This window comes from Acanthopagrus latus, chromosome 4, assembly GCF_904848185.1.
Source record: "Acanthopagrus latus isolate v.2019 chromosome 4, fAcaLat1.1, whole genome shotgun sequence".
NCBI lineage: Eukaryota > Metazoa > Chordata > Actinopteri > Spariformes > Sparidae > Acanthopagrus > Acanthopagrus latus.
Genome location: NC_051042.1, coordinates 25,425,599 through 25,445,709, shown reverse-complemented (window position 1 = coordinate 25,445,709; position 20,111 = coordinate 25,425,599). Strand labels below are relative to the sequence as shown.

The 20,111-nt window shown below is 39.7% G+C and overlaps 2 protein-coding genes and 1 long non-coding RNA gene across 3 annotated transcripts; 2 read left to right on the top strand and 1 right to left on the bottom strand.

The window, feature by feature from the left end:
- Positions 1-1,483: 1,483 nt before the first annotated feature.
- On the bottom strand, positions 1,484-8,396 carry LOC119018539 (globoside alpha-1,3-N-acetylgalactosaminyltransferase 1-like). Its single transcript, XM_037096289.1, has 11 exons — positions 8,210-8,396; positions 7,052-7,093; positions 6,558-6,695; positions 5,251-5,283; positions 4,584-4,718; positions 4,296-4,404; positions 3,071-3,184; positions 2,780-2,896; positions 2,460-2,593; positions 1,966-2,043; positions 1,484-1,824 (listed from the first exon to the last, which is right to left on the bottom strand). The coding sequence occupies exons 1-11, from the start codon at positions 8,272-8,274 to the stop codon at positions 1,677-1,679; spliced, it is 1,113 nt and encodes a 370-aa protein (XP_036952184.1). The 5' UTR covers positions 8,275-8,396; the 3' UTR covers positions 1,484-1,676.
- A 31-nt stretch (positions 8,397-8,427) lies between these two features.
- Positions 8,428-9,749, top strand: LOC119018541. Its single transcript, XR_005074780.1, has 2 exons — positions 8,428-8,580; positions 8,856-9,749. It is a non-coding gene; the product is annotated as an uncharacterized LOC119018541 (long non-coding RNA).
- A 2,329-nt stretch (positions 9,750-12,078) lies between these two features.
- On the top strand, positions 12,079-20,047 carry ddx21 (DEAD (Asp-Glu-Ala-Asp) box helicase 21). Its single transcript, XM_037095279.1, has 16 exons — positions 12,079-12,264; positions 13,010-13,243; positions 13,449-13,589; positions 13,801-13,876; positions 14,047-14,225; positions 14,351-14,468; positions 14,711-14,896; positions 15,135-15,280; positions 15,653-15,802; positions 15,936-16,097; positions 16,375-16,494; positions 16,849-16,922; positions 17,237-17,396; positions 17,556-17,690; positions 18,350-18,394; positions 18,994-20,047. The coding sequence occupies exons 1-16, from the start codon at positions 12,181-12,183 to the stop codon at positions 19,243-19,245; spliced, it is 2,262 nt and encodes a 753-aa protein (XP_036951174.1). The 5' UTR covers positions 12,079-12,180; the 3' UTR covers positions 19,246-20,047.
- Positions 20,048-20,111: the final 64 nt, after the last annotated feature.

Below are 20,111 nucleotides of genomic sequence, written 5' to 3'. Positions count from 1 at the left end.
TTCTGACCACTGGCCAACTTGCTGAGCTACCCCCCCAGCCGCTCCCTGAAACCCTTAGTCAAGGACATGAAAATATTAGTGTTTTCATGTGTTTTCAGGGAAGGGTCACCAGCAACACCACTGGTATGTATAACATTCTTGGGTTCTCAGAGTCATTTAGTACAAATTCTGTAGATTTTGCTTAATTGATAAATCTTTAGCTCAGTTTTCTCAGGAGATGACCCACATTTGACTTTAAGATGATCAGTTCCAATTGATCAACATCACACGATTTGACCTCAAATTGCTATTTGATTGAACATTTCATTTCTAAAGAAAGCTTGTTAATTAGGATGTATGCTTTTAATTTTGGCTATTTGCAAAGGGAAAACAAGCCAACAAATATTAAGTGTGACTGTGGAAGGCATGGAATAGGACTAACTGCATCACAAACATTGTGTTTGATCTCAAACGTACCTTTGATATTTGGCGACCTGGTATCAGAGGATGAGTTGCACTGGCACTTGATGCGCTTGATGCTTAACATTATAAACACTGTGTTCTCATACTCTATCACAGAAGGGATGGCTGTGTATTTAAAGCACCTTATTATTGAACATCAACTCTTCAAAGAACTGTACCCATCCAACAACTTGATTCCAAAACATCATTTCTTGGTCCACTATCCAAGGTGCAGTCGAACAACTGGAGCACTCATTCATATCTGGACTATGAGAATTGAAGCCAAACACAAGTTTTTCAAAGATTGTGTGAAGAACTCAACGCTCGACTTTAAAAGCAATTGAGTCTGGTCCAGTTAAAATGTGTTTATTTGAAACACTAGAATATACAGAAGATATATCTGCATATCTTCATATTGAGTCACAAGCCACTGTCAGCCTCAAAAACTGGGTAAAATGTTATGGAGTTGACCATCGTGTTGGCCTCTTCATTTGCACAGGCACTGATGAAAATATGCTGGTGTTCAGCAAAATAACCTCTGTCATTTTGCAGGATGGTAAAGTTGTTTTTTGTTTTGGTTGAGCATAAAAACCTGTTTCCATGCTTCCATGTGAGTGAAACATCCATTTCTGATGGACCACACAATGTAAGCTGCCCTGATAGCAGGTTGTTTTAAAATGTCAATGTTTGCTGTTACGTGTTTACACTGGTACTAAAGACAGCAACAATGTAACTTGTTGCTCGTATACATACATATACTTGTATACATGCATGGTATGTAGTTTGCATGTAGTTTTGAACACACTGTATGGATTTGTTAAATGAATGATAAATGTAATGCTTCTTAAGTGTTTTGAAATATAAACTCCAGTCAGTGTTAACTATTAACTCTATGAAATAGTTCACATAAAAACTTAATGTGAGAGTTGTTTTAACTCTACCCAAGTCCCACATGAGTGTGTGCAATGGTCTCACACATACACTCAAATTGAGTTGAGTTGCAAATTCCAGGGAATCCAGATGACGCAGTTGCACTACAATATCACTGGGGGGCAAAATGAGAATTTATACAGCTTTGAAAAGCAGGAAAATTTATCTACATAGCTCACAATACAATTACTTATACACCTTAACAGAAGAAAAAACAAAAAACAAACAAACACAGATGGAGTACATGTAACCTTTTATAGTAGTTAAGAATGTAGTTTTCATGGCAGGAATCTCTCATCTTGACATCATTGGCCACCATTGGGCCGGACTTCTGCATAATTTTTGACCAACTGGGAGATCCTGACGACTTTAATGTCCCCTGGTATCTGATTGTAGTCTGACCACAAGTACTCTGGAGACAGCACCTTGGTTGGCTTGTTGTACAAAAAGTACCTTCATGAGAGAAAGAGAGACAGGGGGGCAGAGAAGCCATTTATACTTTATAACACATCTGGAACATGCTGTAGATAAGATGTAAACTGTCCTCTTACAGATGATAAGAATCATAAAAAAAACAAGGGAATTAAACTGTACTTGTTAAGGTGACTCTCTTCCTGCCACACAGCTTCAATGTTGTTCTTGGCGTCCTCCTCCGACTGCATGTAACAGTATCTTGTAAAATAAAAGAGGGAGAAACTCTGAGATGAGACACAGTTGTTATGCGCGATGTAAACAAAGTCACACAGCATTTTCATTAGAGACCATATACAGTAGAAAATACTGACTTAAGTTTTTAAGCATGCACAGGGTCCAGAGGACAAAGGCTGAGCCCCAAAGTTGCTCCTGATGTGCAGATGGCACCTTGTGTGGCAGCCACTGCCATCAGTAAGGGACCTGCGATGAGCTGGCAACTCATCCAGGGTGTACCCTGGCCTCTGCCCATTGTGTGAACTGGATTTGGCCCCAGTAAGCCCCGCAGCCCCTTAGGGGGAAACGGCAACATCCCGCGACCCTCACGGACAAGCGGAAAGACAACGAAATGAAACGAAGCACAGAAACAACTGAAAAGGTCATTTGGTTTTGATTACTTGACCAGCTTGTACATGTCCTCCAGGTATCCACCCCACACAGCAGCAGTGTAATAATAGTCTCCTTCACCAAGAGGGATGTAGGCCCTGGACAGGTTTCGGCGCTCATACGTGAACTGATCCCTATCAAAATTCTGAGAAAGAAAATTGTGGGAAATAACTTATGTGATCAGATTGAGGCAAAAATATAAATAAATTAAAAAAATGAAAATGAACACATGGCTTAATAGAGGAATCAGTCGACAATCAATCATCAAGCAGCATAAAATAAGGTGAAAGAAGTTAAAAAACACGTCATTAAATCATGTTTGGAGTGAAACCTTGTAGTAAAGACGGTGGAGAACAGCAGTCAGCCGACTGAGAGACTCGGCTCCGAATCGGTTGTAGAAGACACTGTCAATGTCCATCATAAATAGATAGTCTGTTTCGTTACGGATCTGCAAATATTACAGATGACATTTGTGATTACACAATATTAACAAGAAATAAGATGACAGAGCTGTTGAATCGTTTTTGTCATCTGTTTTTTTCTATGTAAGAACTGAATGTTGACTAGCTAGTAAAGACCAAGCAGTGATGATCCTAAAGCATCTTCACCTTTAACTTCTTACCTGCTTGTCAATGTTGATGGTTGCCCATTTCATCCTGCCCAGTACTACGTCCTGCCAGCGGGTGGCACTGGGGACATCGAGCACTGAGATCTTCCGCCCCTCAGCAAGATCAATCTGACAGGTCATATAAAAACTTTAATGGATTGATTACAAATCTTCAAGCATTGTTAAATTTGATGTGTTTGTAGCCAGAAGATGTTGAGGCAACAACCAAATAAATTCTGTTTAAAAATTTAAAATTTTGTCTGAGTGTATTTTTCACAAATATGCAGATTAAACTGCATTCAAAAAGGTAATCATAACGCCATGAATCTTCTATACCATTATATAGAACACTTCTGTCCTTCCTTTCCTTCTCTACATCCTCTTGTCAGTGGTAGTTTTAACAACATCCTCTCCTTCACTGTGATAATATACACAACCTGTGTACTTTACCCTACAAATGAAACTGCATTTTGAACTCTGAAGAGTAGTTATGTGTTTTTGCACAACATCAGCCTCTTTCTTTACGGTGGCTTCATCTGCCTGGAGGTGTCTGTGTCACAACAGAGCAATGGTTGGCAAAACAATTTATTGATCTTAGAATTTCTTAGGTTTTCACTGTTAAGTTCAGAGTTGTCCCGTACATCGGCCTGAAGTCTAGCCTCCTCAAATGTTTCCTGAGATGCTGCTCCTCAGAGCCCTTCACTACTGCAACAAAGGAAGCTAAACACACATGATAGCTGTTTTATCGAAAGAGTGAAGTGATTTGCATTCAAATAAACACAAAATCATGGCACACCATCCCCTCCCGTCTTCTCTGCCATTACAAAATCATCATACATTTTGTTCTTGCATAGTTTTTTTTGTTATTTGTCTCTGGTCAAATTGGTTTTTGAAGTCTCAGTTAATCTCTCCCACAACTTCATAATGTGTTTCCTCCCATCTCAAATCTCATATATTGAACACGACACAACTTTAGTAATGCTGCGTGAGGTGTGCCATTTCCTGTCTGGCCTTTTATTTACACACCTTGGCTTACTGAAAAAGCTACTGTGACTGAGACATTAATGTCATCAGTTACACCTGTTATTTTCCTGCCAAGCCAGATGTTTTCGGTAAAGTGTATTGTTATTATAAAGTATTATGAAGTAAAATTATATTGTGGCATGTATTGTTAGATGGTGTATGTTCAAGGACAATCATTTCAAGGACAATAATTTACACATGCAAAAGTATAACTCACTTTAGGGACTTCTTCTTTATGGTCTGTGAAGATGTAGTAAGTGACTCTGAAGCCAACCATAAAGTACTTCTCACCTGTCTGCAGGAAGGCCTCCAGGAAGCGTGTGTATCTGGTCGGGTAGGAAAAAGCAAACCAGAAGGATAAGACATTTATTTAGAAGCAAGAAGATAAGATGCATTCATGTGAAGTAGATTTACGGTTGTAGGATGAAGATTTCAGCTTGGAGCAGTGGGTCGGGTCAAACCTCACTTTCCACCATATCATGTGTGAAAAATCCTGTGCACCTACTTGCCAACAGCAAACACCACCACAGCAATTCTTGGGTCCATTTTCTTATAGATTGCATCGATAACCACTGGATCAAAGGTTCCCTCCCAAACCAGAGGAACGTTCCAGTTTGTCACAGAGTTCACGTCAGTGCGTCTGCGGAGAACAAAGAAATTGTGGATTAAAAACATTTTATGTGATTAAATCTTTTCTTTCCTCTAGTTTGGCTCCATATGTGCAACATTCAATTAGCTGTGGCACCTAGCCACAGTTCACTGAAACAGAGGGCCAGATTTGCTTATTTGTGCTCACAAGCTACATGTAATTATTAATTAATTAAGTGTCTTTACCCGATCAATCAGAAAGTTATCGTGGCCTTATGGTAGCCATTAATGTGCCCATAGCATCTAGAGGTAAGTTTAAACTTTCCTCAAAATGTTTTATCCGTTTTAGCCACACACACACAAAAAAAATCTGTGCAACAACAAGCTATAAAGGTTTCACCAAAAGTGACTTCACAGTACATGGACACAAACTTATTACAGAAGATGGTTTGAACATCATTGTTTCTTTAAAACATATGATAGAAGTGCCACAGAGACACGTTCAATGTCTATTATTTTAATAAAATGTCATCACAGGGATTATTCCCAGCAGAATAATTCAGTATATGGTTTTAATAACTTACCCTTGCTGTGTGTTTGGCTGAGCATATGTCACCCTGAAAAAAAAGAGAAAAGATCTAATCAAACTTAACCTAGTTAAACGAAAGAGGAAATACACAGTGTAAAGTACAAGAGATACAGAAAATTAATGGGCTGAAGAAAAAAAACACTTAACACAGACGACCCATAACATGAAACCAGACGACCAGACGGTGGAGGAAAGCATCGTCATCTCATGGAGCCGTGTCATGTCAGACCTGCTGTGTGCTGTGTTCCTGAACTACCGGCCGCTCGGCCCTGTACGGTACGCACACTATGCAAGTTGGGAAGGGTCCACCTGAGTTAAGGGCCTCCCTCCCCCTATGCCTGGAGGCATAGTCCTTGTTCCATCGACTATCAATGTATTGGAATTTTTTTTTTTTTTTTTAAAAATTGGACTTTTGATTATTTTGGTTGAAAATAATCTGTGACAAACCAAAGTGTATGATACTCACACATTACACATGTTCAGCAAGATAATCTTCACAGATGAAGACCACTTTTGTGATTTTTAAAGATTTAAATTCAGTTGCAGTTCAAAGGCTGATGTAAATTGTGGGACATCAAATTATGTATTTTATGTATTTTACAAAACATGTTAATATCTTAAGCCTGTGGTAACCACAGACCTCATTTCAAAAAACCCAAACTCTGAGACAAGGGAGCCAAAAGTGTGAAAATGCTAAGTGTATTAGATATGCATTGTACAACTATTTGACAACTGGTTCCTGATTAATTGTTCAATAAATATTGCTTGTTTATGCCCGGTTCTCTTCAATATAGAGCCGCTTGTTTGTTTTCTTTTCGTCAAATGGAATGGACTATTCTAATGAAGCTACAAAGTTATTTGCATGTACTGTCCATTTATCCATCCCTCCACTTACTGTTCATGGGCAGGGCAGCAGCAGCTTAGAAGGTTGTTGTTTTTTTTCTGTGTGGCAGAAGCGCCACCTGCACTGAACATGTGCTGCCCTTGTACAATAATATCCAATTTCTCCCGAGTGCACTGTAGAAAGGTTTTTCAGTTTTGAGGTAATATCCAGGGAAGTGAAGCTGTGCAGCCAGCAGCTGGGGGCAGCAGCAGAGGTGCAGTAAAGTCTGTCGACTGTAACAGAAACAAGTAAGGCTCCCAAAACAAATGCTTTCTCTGCTTCGTACTGTATTTGTGATCTTTTACTTTTATGACCCTGTAGATGATCCATTTACAGGGCAAAGGTGTGAACCTGAGTCACTGCAAATGTAAACTGGAGGTGTATTTGGCCCAGCTGTTTCTCTTTGTTAGCACTCTCACCCATTTTGCATTGTGAGGTCTCCGATCTTCCAGCTGCCCTTCTCCTGGCAATCTGGTGGCCCCACTATGTCATCCATAACCTTTGTCATTATGTCCTTCACATCTGGCTCTGAGCCTTCCTTACATGGCTGGCACAAGCTTAAAAAGGAAACACAACATTCATATGACAGGATTCACGTTAAAGTGGAAAAAAAAAAAAAAAAAGTTGTGTGTAGTTTGACAAAATCCTGCCCTATAAATCTTTAGGGAGTGACAGGATTAATAAGTGACTTTAAAGAGTGCATTTAATTGAAAAAAGTATCTTTACATTAACTCCAGTCAGCAGCTGTGTTAACTTGTGACAAGTGGGTGTGTGTTTGTTTTGCTGGAATCCGTGCATACTCTCTTTGAATTGACAGTTTAATGGCTTCATCTCCTTTAGTGAGTTGGTTAGTTTCATGCTCTGTTGCGTGTATTTGAATTGATATGTACTTTCAGTCTTGCAGAAGGCTTACCTGAAGGTGGAGGAGTCATACCCCAAGTCAATATAGATCCCCCTGTGAAGACATACAGGTACAAGTTAACCAGAGAACGGCCAGTAAAAGTGTATACAGCATTAGTTACCACCCCAGGGAACATAAAGAACACTGTACCATCAAAATGATTTAGAGGCTGTTATGTTAGAGTACAAAAGCTATGTAATGTGTGCAATAGAGATATGTAGCTTCTCCTATACCAATAATTTGAATTTTGTTTGCATAAATCCTCAGTGAGTCAGAATTACGGGGAGTTACAGGTGCAAACTTGGCTAACAGTTCTGACATTTTAATGAAGCCTCAACATTAGATAAACTGGTAAGAAAGTGATCGTGAGACACAACCCTTACTGTAAACGATACCATGACAACGTCGATGATATTTGGTAATACACTAAATATGAAGACAAAGGGTCCTAAACTGGGAAACAGATAATAGTGCATGACCATTGTGATCAGTATTGTTACCAGATCAGTGAGACTGCCACACTGACACTGGTGAATAAACCTGCGTCCTGTCTCTGACTGCATTGTGGAGTCATCTGGTCTACTGCTAATAAGTTTGTTCTCACAGCAGCCATTTTGTTGTCAGAAAGTGAACACAGGTGATACCAATAATACTAATTAGGATTCTGTTCCATGTACAAGTCAAGGTGATGCTATTTTGCATGTGGCTCAATAACTAAGCCTGTGTTTACCTTCATATTTCATGATAATATGACTGCTGTGAAAAAGGTCAGCAAGGTTTATTACCAAAAGAGCCATTTTTGTCCCCGTCCCTCCCACCAAAAACTGTCCGGAGCTAATGAAGGAAACGCAGTCTAGAATGTCTCGACCAGCCTATCAAGATGATCAATATGCCTAAATGAGCATTAATTATATATATAAAAAAAACTTCATCTTGAATGTAGTTCTTGTCCTACCTGTTTTAAATGTATTGTCATTTTTCAATGTAATTTCTATACCCCTGTAAAGCACTTTGAGTTGCCTTGTGTCTGAATTGTGCTACACAAATAAAGTTGCCTTGCCTAGTTGTAAAACAATTTTTAAAAGACCTTTAGAACTACAGAAATACATATTTTGTTTGTTTAATAAAAGCAAGATGTAGAAGTGAAGTACAATGAGTGAAAAGGCTTACCCCAAAAGGAGAAGAAGAAATACAAAAAAGATAAAAATGTGGATCCTCGAGTTGGAGCGCAGCATATTGACTCTTTGGGATCATTCAGAGCAGTGGTCACCAACCTTTTTAAGCCTAAGATCCCTGACCTCAGTCCTTGTTACATGCTCCCTCTCTGCTAGCCAGGATGTTTTACCATGGCTGGTGATTGGCTTGCCTGCCAGGTGATAGCAGTCTGGCTGATTAGGGAATATCCAATAAGAGGGTGTAGGACATTAGGCTCTGGTCTCTCTTACCTTGCTCACTGCATGCCACCAGACCAGCAGTGCTGTCAGGGGGTAGGTGTAACAGTCCTGAACAAAGGAAAGATCTACCTATCGGAGCATCGTGAGGTAAAAGGCCAAATACTTTTGAGTTAAAGCCTTTTATTTAGGTATTTTTGGCATATTAATCAAGTTTTAGCCTTTGCTTTAAAAAACATCACACCATCACTTTTAAGTTGCATTTAATTTTTAACAAAAAAATACAGGCATGTGGCCTATATTTACATTATGTTCATAGAAAAATGTGAGGAAAAATCAAAACTTTTTTTTCAACAAGAGTTAACTATGAAGCTCATGAACTTGCCTCATAAGTTGCTATGCTTACTTTTTAAACATTTTAATAGCAGAATGAGAGGCAATGAGAGGCGGACCGTCAACCTGAGGGAGAGGGCTGGTTCCTGATGGTGTCCAGAGACGCGTACTGAAGGACTGGAATCTTCACAAAGATCTTCAACTAGTCCCTGACACAATCCACTGTGTTGGACCACCACCTGGGAATGTATTTGATCTCCCTCTCATGTTCCCACAGCGGTGCAGTCGTGCCCATGTCTCAGTCTATTAGGATGTTCAAATTGTGTTCAAAGACAATATTCAATCATTTCAGTTCCTAGACGGACTATGTCTCTGTCACTCTGTGCACTGTAACATAATTTTTTTTAGTAAAATATAAAAACAGGCTTGTGATGATATCTTACAGGATGGATGGATAACATCGCTCAAGCTTATCTGTCCATAATTTATTGTGATTTGGTCCTGATGGGGCTGTGCAGCAGCATTCATGTTGTCAAGTCAAAGACGTCACTGTTGTTGAACATGAAAATGAGTTTGAGAAGTGTGTTTTCACCTTGAATGTTCTGTAATGTCTCAACTTATCTATGTGTTTATTGTGTATCATCTGATCCTTTTTGTTGCATTTGTACGTTTCTGTAATTTTGGACTGTACTGTAATATGAAGGATTTTTGTTCACAGAATACTTACAGAGATTTTGCATTTTTAGGTGAGTTTGTCACGGTAATTCATCTGAATATACCCCAAAGTGCATTATCTCAGGATATAGTGACAGTGTCTCTAGTTGACACAGATATTCTAACATGTTGTCTTGTGATACTGAGATGGAGGCTCCATTCTCTTCCAGCAGACATTTGAATAACGGACTGTAAATTGTTTCAGTTCATCTATTTACAAGTTATAAGGTAATTAAATGATGGCACATGTTACCTTGATGTGTTCAAGCTTAGACTGTATGCACTTTGTTGTAAACTGTTTTACACTGAATTATGCTGTGGCTCAGTGGTAGAGCCAGTGTCTTGTTATCAGAAGGTTGCTGGATTAGTTCTCTGGTCTGCATGTCAAAGTGTCCTTGGGCAAGATACTGAAGCCAGAATGCTCCTGATGTGCTGGTCGGCACCTCGCATTGCATCCACCAACAGTGCATGAATTACTGTAAGTCGCTTTGGACTAAAGCATCTGCTAAAATGTAAATCGAGTAATAATTTGCACAAACAGAATCTATTTTTCAGAAAAACAAGATGGTTGCTTGAATACAGGTTCATAGCTATTGAGAAAACCAATCAGGACTTGTAAAGCAGAAAAGCACTGGTTGAATTTTTTTTATCAGGGTTCTACTTGTCCTTCACATTACACACAATAGTAGCTACCATGTAGCTACCTCAGTGTGCAATGGCCACCCTGATACAATGGCTGGCGACCCTAATTTTCATCTTTGTGTTGGCACTGACATGATTTTCTAAGTGATCACTGATCAATGAGGGCCCTACGATGAGCTGGTGACTTGTCCAGGGTGCCCTCCCCTCACCCAGAGACAGCTGAGATTGGCTCCAGCAAAAACCCTGTGACCCAATAAAAGGGATGAATAGAATCCTGTCTACTGTCTACGGCCCTGCTTAAACAATAAGGTTAAAAAGGTTTGTAAAAACAAGTTAAGTTGTCAGCTAACATCAATTTACATCATGAGTTTTCTTATTTGAGGAATGCACAAAATGTGATCTACAGAGCCGTTTAAAAACATGCACCCTAAACATTATTGAAGTTGGACTTGAAGTGTAAAGATTAACAGATTTACCAGCCCAGTGGTTCTACTCAGTGGACTACATCATCAGAAGGCCTCCTACATGCAAACTGAAAGCATATTTTAAATGTAAAGAAAGAGTGCGCCATCTACTGGGCAGTTACAGCCATTACTATTTTGATGTTCACTGCAATCTTCTTATTAAAGAGTCAGTGTGAGTTCTGCTGTGATTCCATGAGCTTATCAGCTGAGTAGATAAAACATTTTTAACCATGTTCAGTTGAGCTCTCAGTATCTCTGACACACATTCCTTACTGCTCATCAGTCTGATTTTTACAATAATTATTCTCATGAGGAGCAACAGTATTCATTATTTGCAGAGTTCAGTTATCATGCAGCACGTCTGGAGTAAACTCCCAGAAAACCGCAGGTCCGCTCCAACTCTCTCCTCTTTCAAATCAAGGCTTTGTGTTTGCCTGCTACCTTTTGTTGAAGTATTTTTTTTAACCTTGAACTGTTCTGTAACTTTTATTGTCTTGTCTTCTTTGAACCTATTCTATTTTAGCTTATTTTTCTTTTTAAACTTGTTTCATTGTTTCATTTGTTGACATCTTCCTATTTGTGTATTTTAACCCTCATGCAACTGTTAATGCATGTTTTTTTTTAAATTAAATATAATTTTTGGATTATTTTGGCTGTATTAATGCATAATGCACACAATTTGGTGTGTGTTTTTCTATTAAATTTCAACCTTGGCTGTTATAATTATATCACTATAATACACTGTGTATATTACAGACAGACAGACATGTAAAACTGTTGTACAAATTATATACCATTAAAAACATTTGTTTTCATCCTACAGTCATTACAGCATTAAACCATGAACCCCGTATTATCAGGCTTTCATTCTGTGGTCCTGGATGATAATTTGTTATTAATTTTCACTAGATAGGGCAGTTTACCAGCATTTTGGCCCATTGGCCCATACATGCTATTTCCCTTGTGTCCTATAGGGGGTGTTGCCTCATAATAAAACTCAAACCTCATGCAACTGATAAAAGCTCACATTTAGTCCAGTCAAAACAAACAAACAAACAAACAAACAAAACAGTGGCATCATGTCCACTATTAGGAATGATATTGATCTAAAAATGTAGCCACTGAACGTTGGAAATGGTATTAATATAAAGTTATAGTAATAACTACTAATGAATAGCAAGTTAATATACTTTTTGATGGCAGTTTTTGACATGGACCATTTTTATACTAAGTGTGGTCTGGTCTAGATTAAATTCAATTTATAATGTAATTGAATGTAATTCTATGTCCTTGTAAAGCCATTTGTAGTACCTTGTGTCTGAATTGCGTTATACAAATAAACTTTCCTTGAGATGTGAAATAAGAAATACTGATTTTAGTGTATCAATAACACACAGCCTCCATCTATCTTGATCGACGGGTCTGCGTGTAGTTCATGTCCTCGCCTGCTCCGCCCTGTGGCGTCTCTCTATCGCTTCTATTTCTAGGTCTGGCTCGTGGACGTCCTTCCACGCGCAGCCCTGCGCGTTCCTTTCCGCCCGCGTGCCCGTGGCTAAGCCTGTGTGTCTGCGTTGAGGGGTTCCATCACGGGAGAGAAATGCCGACAAAAATCACATTTGACACCGAAGACCAGGCCATGGAGGACATCGTGGACACTGCTGCAGAGGCTAAAATCCTGAAGGTGAGCAGAGCGGGCCGTGACGCCTCGAGTAGACTGAATATAATCCGTGTTTGACAACATGTGGCTGGACGTGCTAACTGAGTCTTCGGCTAACCGACTAGCTAACGATAGCTGTTAGGAAACCAACGTAGGATATGTTTGTTTAATAGCTAGTTATTACTAGTAATAATTAGCAACATCGTTTGAACACCAGAAGTATGAACACAGGATGTACATGTGACCCGCTACTAATGATATGTTAGCATTCGTAGTTAGCCTAGCCTGAATATCTCATGGCATCCCCATGTGTTGGTGAGCTGATGTGTAGATCACGTGGATCCGCGGCGTGACAACGTGCAGGCCTTCTGGAAACTGCTTAGATCTGTGCCCGTGCTGCGGGCGAGGCTTGATGACGTGTTACACAGCTGGGCTCGTCAGCTGTTAAAGTATACACAACAACGCGCTTATTACAGTAACATAAAGGTAAAGAAATGTAATGCTGAAGTCAAATTATTATATGAACATAATGGTTGAATTGTCTAAAATTATGTACGGTTAGGTCAGTGCTTTAACTTTGAACTCATCCTGGAATTATTCATTGGTAATTAAAGTAATTACAAGAAATCTGAATAAAGTCACCACATGGTGTTGCTATATATATATATAATTTTTTTTTTTATTATAAACAATAAATATTTTTTACTTTCATATCATTCAAATAATGATGTAACAAATCTGTTGATGTGTTAAAAAATATATATTAAAGGCCAAGAACAAGGAGGCCAAGAAGCTGAAGAAGAAGCAGCAGCTGGAGGACCAAGAACAGCAGGAGGACCCAGACTGTGAACCCCCAGCACCTAAGAAGAAAAAGAAAAAAGACAAGCTGGCAGAGGACCAAGTGAACGGCCACACAGATGAGGCAGACATGAATGGCAACAGTAACGGTGTTGAAACACCAAAGAAGAAGAGTAAGAAGGAAAAAACTGAAGGAGACTCAGAGGTAAATAGCTAAGTAGATAACAAACTATATTCATTCCCTGTCAAGTGGGTTTGTTGGTGTTGAAAAATCTGTCCTCCTAGTGGTGGAAAAGTTATAGAGACAATTGAAAACAAACATAGCATTTCAGTCCATGCCCTTGTGTAGACAGGGTCATACTCTGTCTTTTGTTTTTAATACTGACTCCACTTCTGTCTTGTGCGTGTAGAAAAAAAAGAAGAAGCAAAAGAAAGCAATTGCAGAAGAAGCAACCAACGGACATTCCACCCCAAACACCCCAGTCCAGACGCCCATCCAGACACCGGCGCAGTCGAGTGAAGAATCAGCTAGCGACAGCGAAAAAGAACCGGTATGATTGCTAGAGTAATTTTTAGAGTAAAGTATCATAAATGATATCACCTCATATTTTCCTCTTCATTTGATTTGAGTGTTTAATTCATATTACATTATCCCTGAGTTTGGTGCATTTGCCTCAACGTGTTTGGTTTTTATTAATAGCCACTCCTCAAAGTCAACTGTAGGGTAACAGCCACATATACCAACTCTGTTTATTTCTGTAGGAGGAGACACCAGAGCAGAAGGAAGGGGCCTTCTCCAACTTCAGGATCTCCCAAGTCACCATCAATAAACTTAAAGGTAGATATCATATTTAGATTTTTACACTCAAGATAAAGAACAGTTCTATATGTATATTTATACCTTAGTTGTTCCCGCTGTGGCTCAAGAGCAGAGAAGCCCTGGTACATGTCCAATACCCTGTTTGCTGCTCTGCCCCCCACTAAAGCCTCTTTCTGTCACTTTCTCAGCTCGGGGAGTCTCTTACCTGTTTGACATTCAGGCGAAGACATTTAATCCTGTATATGATGGAGAGGATGTAATTGCCCAAGCCCGAACAGGAACAGGGAAGACTTTCTCATTTGCCATCCCCTTGGTGGAGAAGCTTCAAGGAAATATGACAGAGTTTGCCAGAGGCCGGTCTCCCAAGGTAGACACACGCAGACACACATGCAAACTTTCACACAAATAACTGACGACAAACATCAGTCCCACTATCAGTTTTTCTCTGTGTATGTTTGTATATGACTGAGTCTCTTATCTTTTTGTCTGTAGGTCCTGGTGTTGACTCCAACCAGAGAGTTAGCCATCCAGGTCGCTAAGGACTTTAAAGACGTTAGCAAGAGAGTCTCCATTGCTTGTTTCTATGGAGGCAGCTCATATATGCCACAGAGTAAGTGTTGTACAAAAAATGCAAATACAATACAAATGTACTTAATAGCAGCAATTATGAAAGCATTCAAAAAATGGAATATGTCCATCTATTTTCCTTGTGTTTTTGATATTTAATGTTATTTTTGTAGGTTAACTCTTTTAAGTGCGAGTTCAGCTCAGTGTCTTTTTTCTGTTTGGCTGTGTGAACAATGTACATTATGCATTAGTATTGACACTTCCCACTCCTCTCCTCCTGTTTAGTCGAAGCTATCCGTAATGGTATCGATGTATTGGTTGGCACCCCTGGTCGCATTAAAGACCACCTCCAGAACAATAAACTCGACCTCTCTAAAGTGAAGCACGTCGTTCTGGATGAAGTAGACCAGATGTTGGACATGGGATTTGCAGAGCAGGTTGAAGAGATTCTGGCCTCATCATATCATAAAGGTAAAGTAAATCTGTGAAAATTGTATGTGTTCCTGTTTGTTTTCATATACATGTATAGGACTTAGTGTTAGAATTTTGCTTTGTGTGTTGATTTCTTTTAAATTTTGTTTTAAGTGTCTTGAGCCAGATGCAACATAATTTCGTTCCACTATGTACCTGTCTGGTCTAGAGTTTGAATAACGATAAAAGGATTCTTGACTATTGAACATGTTTTCTGTGTCTTTGTGCTTGTATCCAGACTCCGACTCCAACCCGCAGACTCTTCTGTTTTCGGCCACCTGCCCCCCCTGGGTCTACGAGGTTGCCAAGAAATACATGAGGCCAGGTTGCAAACATGTTGACCTGATTGGCAAGAAAACACAGAAAGCTGCAACAACTGTGGAAGTAAGTTTGTGTGTAAGGGTGAGAAAATCAGTTGGCAGAGGTGGAAAAGGTAACTGGTGTGTGTTGGGTGCAGTTTAACAAGTGTTAACAGCAGTCTTTTTATTACTGATTTAGGCTTAGGCCTCTCAGTTGCCTGTAAGCAGGGACAGTTAAAGACTATAAATACACTTGCATATATCTCCATCAGGAAAGCCAAGCAGGTGAATTTGCAGTAAAAGTTGCTGTATTTATCACTGTCAACACCAGTGGAATTGTAATGAAGTAAGAGTTAAAGTCTGCAAGCTGGAATGATGAAAATGCTCCTGTTCTCACTCCCTGGTTTCCCTCTCTCTGTCTCTATCTCTCTGCTGTTTGTCTCTGTTTCCTGTGTAGCATCTGGCCATAACTTGTCACTGGTCACAGCGCACAGCTGTGCTCGCAGATGTGATCCAGGTTTACAGTGGCAGCCACGGCAAAACCATAGTGTTCTGTGAGACAAAGAAAGATGCCAACGAGCTTTCCTTGAATTCATCCCTCAAACAGGTAGACGCACACTTAAACATGCGTAAACACATGTATAGCTTGTAAAATGACCAGTTGTGTTGTGTTACATTTCTTGAGCAGGACTGTCCCTCAAGGGTACAGGTCTCATTTTATTTTGTTTGTATGTTTTCAGAGTGCCCAGTCCCTCCATGGTGATATTCCACAGAAACAGAGAGAGACGACGCTGAAGGGCTTCAGGAATGGGGCTTTCGAGGTTCTGGTTGCCACGAACGTTGCAGCCCGTGGGTTAGACATCCCTGAAGTTGATCTAGTGATCCAGTGTTCTCCGCCCAAGGTGTGATATGATGCCAGTAACCGGCAACAATTTTCTAACCTGAGCATATCTTTGCATTTTTTTGGGACGTGCTAGTAATTAAATTGTATTTTAGCTTCAAAAGTATGTGTTTAAGGACTGGCAAAGTTAAAAATGGAAACCACTGCAGTACACTTAACTCTTTGCAGATGATTGTTGGTGCATGCTTTCTTATTGTCAGTGTTGCATAAATTATGATTTATAACGGCATGTCACGATTACTCTTTGAAAATGTTTCTCTCTCTGTGGTTGATTTTAGGATGTGGAGTCATACATCCACCGCTCAGGGCGTACTGGTCGAGCTGGCAGGACTGGAGTCTGCATCTGTTTCTACCAGAGGAAAGAAGAGGACCAGCTGCGCTATGTAGAAAACAAAGCGGTATGTGTTGTTTAAGTTCAGTTGCAGCTATGAAAAAATATAAAGCAATACTTTCAGTCACGTCTGTGCTGCACGGGATGAAAATGGTCAAGTAGGTACAGAAAGAAGGGGAGGAAAAAAGTAGCAAGTGTTTCATTAGAGAGGCCAGATACAAAGAAGGTGCTGCTGTGCTGAAATAGAAAAAAGGACTGAAATTCACCTTTTCACTGTAGTTGGAAATGATGTGTAAAGTTGCATGTTATTGACAAAAAAGCAGCTTTCAGATACTGTTTGTGATCCTTGAGACTCTGCTTCAGATGTTTCTGTATTGAATAAAAAACTAAATACATTTTAATAGTTTTTTTTTAATTTCAGGGCATCACATTCAGACGAGTTGGAGTTCCCACCGCCAATGATATCATCAAGTCATCAAGCAAGGATGCTGTCAGGTAGGCAATTCTAGAACGAAAGCTGAGTGGAGCCATTTTTAGTTTGCTTTTGATGAATGAAACGACTGTACTTATGACAGTTTGAGACCTTGGACTTTGTCAGACACATCATTTAGTTTATAATGAAGAGTGTTATCACTAATTAGGCAACTTGGTGTCCTGGCTGTTGCATAAGCTTTTAACAGTGGCTCCAAGAAGCCTGTGCCCTCCTGAGATCCCCTTAATCATGTTACCAGTCAATGTGAAACACATTTCCTGAAAGACGGCAAAATAAGTGTCAGATTGCAATGAATCTATTTCTTCATTGTGTCCAGGTTTCTGGACTCTGTTCCAGCTACAGCTATCGACTACTTCAGAGTGTCAGCAGAGAAGCTGATTGCGGAGAGAGGAGCAGTTGACGCATTAGCTGCCGCCCTGGCCCATATATCTGGAGCCACAAGTCTAGAGCAGAGGTCACTTCTCAACTCTGATGCTGTGAGTTTGGTTTGGCTTCATTGTCTTCTTAAACAACCACCACACAGCACACTTGGCACATACAAAACAACAAAATAAACAAAAGATACATGCACAGAAACAAGTGCATTATAGCACCTAATTCCAACTCAACCTAACTTATTGTTTCTGTTTTTACAGGGTTACACAACTGTGCAGTTGGTATGTTCCCAGGAGTGTCACAATCTGGGTTACGTCTGGAGAACCATCAAAGAACAGCTTGGAGAGCAGTTTGAGAACCACATTCATAGAATGACCTTCCTTAAAGGCAAAATGGTATGTAAACACACAAATGTGTGCATATGTGAAGTGCTGCTTTAGTTGATAGACACTGTAAAGATTTTTGTTACAGTAGTATGGGAGCCACTGTGGAACTTGTTAGATTCATCTTGTCAAATCCTACATTTATTAGTTGAAGGTTATCAGAAGGGTGATGAGAAATAACTGTAATAAGACCAGTACATCTGGTGTATAAAGTCATGAAATTACAGAAGTTATAAAGCATGAATGTAGGATACAAATAATTGGGTCCAGATTGGGCCAATGAATGCTCTTGTTGGATCCCACTTGGATTAAGTCCCCACAATGTCATAAGTGAAAGCAATAGATGTGGCAAATGAAAATATAAATTGGTAACCTGTTGGTATATCAGAATACACATGGAGAGAAAAACTTGTGTAATTCTTTAAAAAAAAGTTTCTATGTAAATTTAGCTGCTACAGACACACCAGACATAGTAAGAAACTAATTATCCACAGCAAGTCAACAGCCAAACATGTTAGTCAAGAGTAAATGTGGGAAGTCTTTCTGTAGGTGTGACTGTGCCCGTTGTTGGTTCTAAGTCTGATGGCAAAGCAGATACATAGACTGACTCCTCTTAAAAACTGTGTGAGACAGAAACACTCACCATCTCACCCTTTTTCTTTTTGTTTCAGGGAGTTTGTTTTGATGTCCCAGTTGACAAAGTCAAGGAGATGCAGGTGAGAACAAGGAAAACTCCATCGGTTTAAGATGTTGTGTGGACTGTTTTATAGTCTGTTTAAGATTAAAGGAACACAAATATGTACCGTATTTCCTCAAATAAGCCTTGTATTCTCCTCTCCTGTTTTCTCTGTTAAAGTTACTGCAATATACAAATGTAACACTGTATGTATCCTTTTTTTAAATTAATAGGCCTCTAGCATTCAGTGGACAGAAACCTGTTTTTTCTTAATAAGGCTTTTATTGTGAAACACTAACATTAACTTTAGACAAGTAATCCAGAACAGTAAGATGCTGGAAACAGTGAGTGTTTTAGATTCATTCAATTCAAAATTCAAATTATTTGACTGCCACTATAAATTTTATCTAAACTTTTTTTTTTCCCCCCTCTGGGCTGTATCTGGCACTGACCTGTAATTGTTCATGTCGACCCTGCCACCATTATTCCAGGCCTGGTTTTTATTTGAATTCAGGTTCATATTTGAGGAAATATGGTAATCAAAAGCCAAAGCATATGTATTTTGACAGTGTTCCTTGCTGAAATTGACAGACTGTGGTTGTCCTAATGTCCTTTTCTCCCCACTTAATCCTTCCATAGGACAACTGGAAGGATGGTCGCCGTTGGCAGCTGACTCTAGCCACAGAGCTCCCAGAGCTGGAGGAGAAGCAGTTCAATAACCGTGGTGACCGAGGCTTTGGTGGCGGTAACAGAGGAGGAGGGTTTAGAGGTGGAAGGGGGCGGAGTTTTGGTGGCTTCCGTAACAGTGGTGGCGGTGGCGGTGGCAGAGGCGGCTATGGCAACAACAGAGGAGGGCACAAACGCAACTTCAGCCAAGCTTTTGATTATTGAAGTGCCAACATGTGGACTGATGAGACTGACTGTCACTCAGCAGGGCTGGCAGTGATTTTTATTGGCTGTCAGTGAGCGCAGTTGATGTATGGCTGGTTGAAATGTCCAACAAGCTAATTTGAAAGTTTTTAAATATTTAGAAGGTTTATCTACAGTACATTCAACTACCAATTCCTGTTCTCTTAAAAAAAACAAAACTTGTACATCATGTTATCTGAAAAATAAGATCTATTTCCAAGTAGCCATCATTTAAGATCAGATTTTCTGTGCGCTGCATATCCATGCAGCACCACTGGCAGCCTAAGTTGTATCTCTTGAAATGACACGTTCCTACCAGTAAAGTTACACTATTTAGATGCCGTGTGTTAACTGGCAAAGGGTCAAAACAATTGACTAATCCACTTTAAAGTTTGAACGTGTCGTTCATTGAGGTAAAGCGTTACACTTTTTATATTGAACGTTTGGGGAACTGTGACAGCAGCAAACATTTCTTGTAAACATGCAACTTGTAACAGGACTACACCTGATATCTGTGTAAAGTACCATTAAGGTGCACTGTGACACAGACACTGTCACATTTGAGGCACTGTGTCTGCTCCTCATGCACAGAGAACAGTGATGAAATGGTTGTTAACCTTTACAGTTGTGCATACTGTTGGACTGCTGCCTTAACCTCAGCTGCATACTGCTCTCCCCAAATATATATTGGATGATTGCTTTGCAATTGCCTCTATTTAATAACTGTGTACTTCTTCCATTCATTTGAATGAAATGACTTTTCATTAAAAAAAGGTCAAGTGATGTTGGTTTTTTTGTCTTTTTTTTTATAAGGGGTGTGAAATACGCATATACAGAGTACAAAAGGC

What these genes read in the sequence shown, in the direction of transcription:
- LOC119018539 (XM_037096289.1), bottom strand. Translation starts at nt 8,274, where the DNA reads ATGCTGCGCTCCAACTCGAGGATCCACATTTTTATCTTTTTTGTATTT. An exon ending in ATAAAGAAGAAGTCCCTAAA is followed by an intron (nt 3,185 to 4,295) that starts GTGAGTTATACT and finishes ATGACCTGTCAG; the next exon opens with ATTGATCTTGCTGAGGGGCG. An exon ending in GAAGAGAGTCACCTTAACAA is followed by an intron (nt 1,825 to 1,965) that starts GTACAGTTTAAT and finishes TCTCTCATGAAG; the next exon opens with GTACTTTTTGTACAACAAGC.
- ddx21 (XM_037095279.1), top strand. Translation starts at nt 12,181, where the DNA reads ATGCCGACAAAAATCACATTTGACACCGAAGACCAGGCCATGGAGGAC. An exon ending in CACCATCAATAAACTTAAAG is followed by an intron (nt 13,877 to 14,046) that starts GTAGATATCATA and finishes TCACTTTCTCAG; the next exon opens with CTCGGGGAGTCTCTTACCTG. An exon ending in GGCCTCATCATATCATAAAG is followed by an intron (nt 14,897 to 15,134) that starts GTAAAGTAAATC and finishes GCTTGTATCCAG; the next exon opens with ACTCCGACTCCAACCCGCAG.